The 6,608-nt window shown below is 34.4% G+C and overlaps 1 protein-coding gene across 1 annotated transcript; it reads left to right on the forward strand.

The window, feature by feature from the left end:
* Positions 1-899: 899 nt before the first annotated feature.
* On the forward strand, positions 900-1,988 carry LOC146958320 (acidic endochitinase-like). Its single transcript, XM_085739835.1, has one exon. It carries the CDS (start codon positions 938-940, stop codon positions 1,826-1,828), a length of 891 nt encoding a protein of 296 aa, XP_085595961.1. The 5' UTR covers positions 900-937; the 3' UTR covers positions 1,829-1,988.
* Positions 1,989-6,608: the final 4,620 nt, after the last annotated feature.

A 6,608-nucleotide genomic window follows, 5' to 3' on the forward strand; every position in this document is an offset into this window, starting at 1 on the left:
AGTTAAGACGAATTCAAGCCAGCTCATCATCAACTAACAAGACACGGTTCTTATAAAATCAAAAATCTTTCTCCAGTTGACTGCTAATGAGAATTAAACTGTCAATTTTATATAAAAGAATAATAATTAAACTGTTAGCAAGGTTCATGCCTTAATAGTTTGATCATCAATATTTATTTTACTAATTAAAGGAGAAAATTCTCAATACTTTTTTTTTAATAAACAAAATGTTCAATACTTGAAAGTTGAAACATAGCAGATTAGTTATTCGTGTGCTAGAATAGTGTTAATTACCCATGAATAACATATGAGATTATTCGAGACAAAAAGAACATATGTGATTATTCGAGACAAAGAGAATATTATCAAAAGTTTAAAAGTAGTTATGATTGAAGGAAAACTATTCTAAGGATCGAACTATTTAGAATGATTGACGATGTAAAAAAAATTACAATGATAGTACATATTTAAGTATAATACATTTTGTAGAGGAAAAAAAAATTATTCTCCCCAAAATAAAATGATAGTACATATGAATTAAATCCTATTATAATTTATAAAACCGTCCCATGAAATATATTCACAAACTTTCATACGTAATTTAGCCAAATCTAACCTCTTCCTCTTTGATGAATAAAAAACCAAGCAATCACCATTGATATCTTAAGCGATTCATTAATTAGACCCTTTTACACGCTTAGCTAAATTTAATTTGATACTTCTAAGACTAAAGAGATCAAATGTTGAAATTTCATACATCTTACTTTTCTTCCCTATGAATGAATGCAAACAATTTAATCACCAACGTACATAACACGGTTCTCATAGTTTCCTTACCCAACTTTGTATTTACATACCCTCCAACACCTATAAAATGCTATGAACCCATTAACATTTTCAACACAACCAAACCAACAACCTTAAAAAACAATCAAACATGGCATCCTTCAAACAAGTTTCAATCCTGTTATTCCCTCTTTTCCTCATTTCCCTATTCAAATCCTCTCATGCTGCAGGAATTGCTGTCTATTGGGGCCAAAACGGCAACGAAGGTTCCTTAGCAGATGCTTGCAACACAGACAACTACCAATTTGTAAACATAGCTTTTCTATCCACTTTTGGCAATGGCCAAACCCCAACTCTAAACCTTGCTGGCCATTGTGATCCAGCCTCAAATGGTTGCACAAAGTTTAGTAGTGAAATTCAAACTTGTCAAAGCAAAGGCATCAAAGTGTTGCTATCTCTCGGAGGTGGTGCCGGAAGCTACTCTCTTTCCTCAGCTGATGATGCCACACAGGTTGCAAATTACCTATGGAACAATTTCTTGGGTGGCACGTCATCTTCAAGACCATTAGGTGATGCTGTTTTGGATGGAATTGATTTTGATATTGAAGCTGGTGGTGAACACTATGATGACCTTGCAAAAGCACTTAATGGTTTTAGTTCACAAAGGAGAGTTTACTTGTCTGCAGCACCTCAATGTCCTTACCCTGATGCTCATTTGGATTCAGCTATTAAGACTGGTTTATTTGATTATGTGTGGGTTCAGTTTTATAATAATCCTCAGTGCCAATACTCAAGTGGAAACACTAACAATCTTGTTAATGCTTGGAATCAATGGACTTCAAGTCAAGCTAAACAAGTGTTTTTAGGTGTTCCTGCTAATGATGCTGCTGCTCCAAGTGGTGGTTTTATTCCTTCTGATGTTTTGAACTCTCAAGTTCTTCCTGCTATCAAGGGTTCTGCTAAATATGGTGGTGTCATGATTTGGGATAGATTCAATGATGGTCAAAGTGGGTATAGTAATGCTATCAAGGGCAGTGTTTAATTATTAACTAGTTTATTAGTCTATGTATTTGGAATAAGTAGCATGTTCATGGTAGGTTTTGTTCCTACACATTAACAAGTGCTATGTGATCACTTGGTTATACATTTATATCTATGTAATAATAAGAGGATATTGAAAATAATGTGTGATTTCCAGGAAATATGCAGCTTATTTGAATGATACTTATCATTTAATTAAGATTTAGATGCTCTTATATATTAATTTCATTATGTGCGTAACTAACTTTGAAGAATTGTTTCAGCCTACTATTGTTTATGTTCTTAGAAAAATGATATTGGATCACAAAAATTGGGTCACAGATACAACCCCATGTACTGTTCGTTGTATTCATACAATCAACACTACTTTTTTTTACCATCATTTTTTTAAAAATAAACTTTTTTTTATTATAGAGAAATAATTTTGTAACGCAAAAATTGAGTTGTGCCATTAATCACAAAAATATATGTTGTTAACCATTTTATTAATCAATTTTACTACTTCATTAACCATAAAAAAGCAAGGTATTAGCACTTTTTCATAAACTTATGTACTTCGGTCCTTTTTTTAAAACTAAAATAAGTGGTTAATATCTTGCACTTTTGTGGTTAATAAAGTAGTAAAATTGATTAATTAGATTTATGTTAAAAAAAGTGGTTAATAACATACACGGTTTATGTTTAATGAAATTGGTTAATGACACAACTCAACTTTTAGGTTTCAAAAATCCTCCTCTGTAGATTCAATCGATGATTTGGACGCCAACCATTGTAGATCCGAAAGCATGAGTATTCTGGTGATTTAGATTTCATCATATATTTTGTAGGCATTTTGCCGTTATATGCTATTAACTTGGGTGCTGTGAGTTTGTTCGCATATTCATCCTTTACGTTTTTAGCGATGTTGATTCTGATGTATTCTATCAATTTGAATGAATGAATATCGTTTTGTTTTTGTCAAAAAAAAAAAAATCCTCCTATGTTATTAAAAAAATTCAAAGAAAAAAAAAACATTGTTGGCGAAAAAAAAACATTGTTGGCAAAAGAGTGAACAATACAGGATTTGGTGTCATATTTCCCTTAAAAATAAAATAAAAATTACATAGTGTCGTATTTGTGTGCCAATTCTTGCATTCCAATAATATAGTTGGCGTTTTTATTTAACCTTTGGGATGATTAATGCGGTTACGACTCGAGGGGTTATAAATCACGCACAATTGATTTTCTCTCATTCTCAAGAACAAAATTTGAATTTGGAATAATCCAATTCAATCACAAACAACGCCGCAAACTATATGCACAAACTACCAATATATCTAGCAAATAATATATATCTATCTCATTCTCCATATATAAAATATGACTCTTATTTCTTTTTTTCTTTTTTTGGTACAATATGACTCTTATTTCAATCACAAACAACACAACAAACTATATATATGCATGAACCTTATTTGAAGAAGAAAACAACTACATGCATGAACCATCAATGAAATAAATATTTTACTTAGGGCTGACAATGAACCGAACCAACTCGATTAGAGTTCGTAATTTGATTCGACAATTGATTCGTTGAACTTGGTTCATGAACCAAATGAGCCGAACTTGAGCTGAAAATTAAGTTCGTCAACTAATTGAGCTGAACTTGAGCTATATGTGGTTCGACTCGTTTGGTTCATGAGATGACTCGATTATATATATATACACACATGTATATACAACATTTAAATTTTTTAAAATGCATAATTGATTTTGCACAATTAGATAATTGATTATATATATATATATATATATATATATATATATATATATATATATATAATACTTTAAAAACTAAGACAAACACTTAACAATAATAGGATAAAAATGAGCTACTTTAAAATTGATATACAACGTCATACACAATGTTTTTGTAGTTTTTAAGGATTTCAAAACTAAAATAGTCCCGCATCAGAACATGCATGAAAAATCGAGATATGGTCATCTATAATAAGAGAAACATATGACATAAGAATGAAAACCTGGATTTGGTGGTTTCATACTAGTGTTAATTACTATGTGTAATAATAGCTAAATACTTTAACTTTTGAGTTACGTGGTTCAAGCGACTTTACTCGTCTCCTTACCTAAAGTTATGTGTGTTGGAACAAAATGTGTTTAACAATAAACCTTAAAGAGTTTTGATGATAACAAGGTATTAAAAATTGTAAATTGGATTAGCTAATATTTGTTCAAGTGTACAGGACCATAATTATAAAGTTACATCATCATTGGTTCTGAATGAGCAAATAAAGAGCTATGGAAACAACAAAAATTTGAAGCTTGGACGCTCCTGAAGGCAACTTGCTCCTGAAGAAAAAGCGCTCCTGAAGTCAAGCTGCTCCTGAAGAAATAGCGCTCCTGAAGAATAGTGCTCCTGAAGACAAGAGGTCCAGAAGTCACATCATCAGAAGCTGCATCATCAGAAGCTGCCTCATCAGAAGCCATTTCACCAGAAGCTGAATATCAACTGGATTTGCAAAGAATCAAGAATTGAAGAATCATCAATGCAAAAGCTGTCTATTGGATTCGAAAACACAAACAAAGGATTAGTGGAGCTTGCAACGGTCATTTCAAAGGTGTTTGAAGGTGTGTGGTTGCAATTTGGACGAAAGCGTTGACATTGTACTTTGTACGAATTGTACAACCACGTTCTCCACTACTCTGTTTTGTGTCTGCACTTCAAGACAAGAAAACAGCTCCAGAATACGGTCTCGCCTGCATAGATGTTCCTTTGGATAAGGAATGGATTTCAAATTTGTTCTTCATAGGACAACAACCAAATCAGGCAAAAGATCATTGGTGAAAGATCAAGCTTCAACAACGACTCTTTGGTGTGCTGGCAATTTCACAACGTCTCTTTCACACCTCTATATAAAGGAGTGAAGACCTAGAGAATTGGTAATGCAAGAACGCTGAACAAAAGACTCACAAGATTTTCACAAGTACCAAACCTCTGCTGAAATTGTTCTGCATTCACTTAGAATTTCTGTGTCTCAAAGTCATATCTTAGAAATTCTTAAGTCCATTGAGTCTGTATCTGATTTGTATTGTGAGCACCTCTGATTGTATATCAAGTGTTCAACCTTAAACAATTTTCTGTGTAATTTTGTTTAGTTAGGAAGTCTCTTGCAGTTGTGCTTGAGCAGGAAGTCTCTTGATTGTGTTCTTGAGCAAAGGAAGTCTCTTGCTTGTGTGCTTGAGCATTGGAAGTCTCTTGCTTGTGTGCTTGAGCATTTGTAATCAGATATTACTCATAGTGAAATCTCCTTGGAAGTGCAAGGGGGACTGGACTACTTCCGGATTGTGGAAGGAACCAGTATAATTGCTTTGTGTCGTTCTTCTTCTCTCTCTCTGTTTTATTCCGCTGCATTTAGATTCTGATCATCACTTCAGAAGCTGTCTCACTTAGCTTCTGATCCGTGTATTCAGTTATTTAGAGAAACGAAGAATTTTTAAAAACACAATTCAACCCCCCTTCTTGTGTTTTTCTCACCTTCAATTGGTATCTAGAGCCTTGGTCTGTTGTGTATCACTTAACCGTGCAACAGTCAAAGATCTGAGAAAAACATGACTACTCCTCCTCCTGATGGTGATACTAGCTATAAAAATGTCTCACATGATTATAGTGATAGTAAGAAAACCAGTGTTGGAAAAGTTCCAAAGTTCAATGGAGATGCTGAAGAGTTCTCTTGGTGGAAGACCAATTTTTACAGTTACATCATGAGCCTAGATGAAGAATTGTGGGATATTCTGGAAGACGGCGTTGGTGGTTTAGTCCTTGATGAAGAAGGAGCTGCTGTGGATAGAAAGAAACATACTCCAGAACTGAGGAAACTTTACAAGAAGCATCATATTATCAGAGGAGCTCTTGTCACTGCCATACCCAAAGCAGAATACATGAAGATGAGTGACAAATCCACTGCTAAAGCTATGTTTGCTTCTCTCTGTTCAAATTATGAAGGGAGCAAGAAGGTCAAAGAAGCAAAGGCTCTCCTGCTTGTACATCAGTATGAGTTATTCAAAATGAAGGATGATGAAACTATTGAGGAGATGTACTCAAGGTTTCAAACCTTAGTTTCTGGTCTACAGATTCTAAAGAAGAGCTATGTTGCTTCTGATCATGTAAGCAAGATACTCAGAAGCTTACCTGCCAGATGGAGACCAAAAGTGACTGCCATTGAGGAAGCTAAAGATTTAAACACTTTAAGTGTCGAAGATCTTGTTAGTTCTCTCAAAGTTCATGAGTTAAGTCTTAATGAACATGAGTCTACTAAGAAGAGTAAATCAATAGCTCTTCCATCCAAAGGCAAGTCATCAAAAGCTCTCAAAGTGGTTGAATCTGAAGAGGAAGAACAGTCAAGTTCAGACTCTGAACCAGATGCTGCTGAAATGGCCATGCTCTCAAACAGACTTCAATATCTGGCCAAGAAGAACAGAAAGTTCCTCTCCAGAAGGGGTAACTCCAGAAGCTCAAGGAAAGAAGATCAGAAGGGATGCTTCAACTGTAAGAAGCCAGGTCACTTCATTGCTGAATGCCCTGATCTTCAAAGAGAAAAGTCAAAGGACAAGTCAAAGAGGTCTACCTTCAAACCAAGCAAACTCAAGAAGCAGATTAAGCAGAGTTTAATGGCAACCTGGGATGATTTGGGTAGTGAATCTGGATCTGATAAAGAGGAAGCTGATGAAGATGCAAAGGTAGCTGTTGGGTTGGTAGCAACAGCAACTTCAGAAGCTGGATC

This window comes from Medicago sativa, chromosome 1 (assembly GCF_051527215.1).
Source record: "Medicago sativa cultivar Bolivia chromosome 1, Bolivia_mono, whole genome shotgun sequence".
NCBI lineage: Eukaryota > Viridiplantae > Streptophyta > Magnoliopsida > Fabales > Fabaceae > Medicago > Medicago sativa.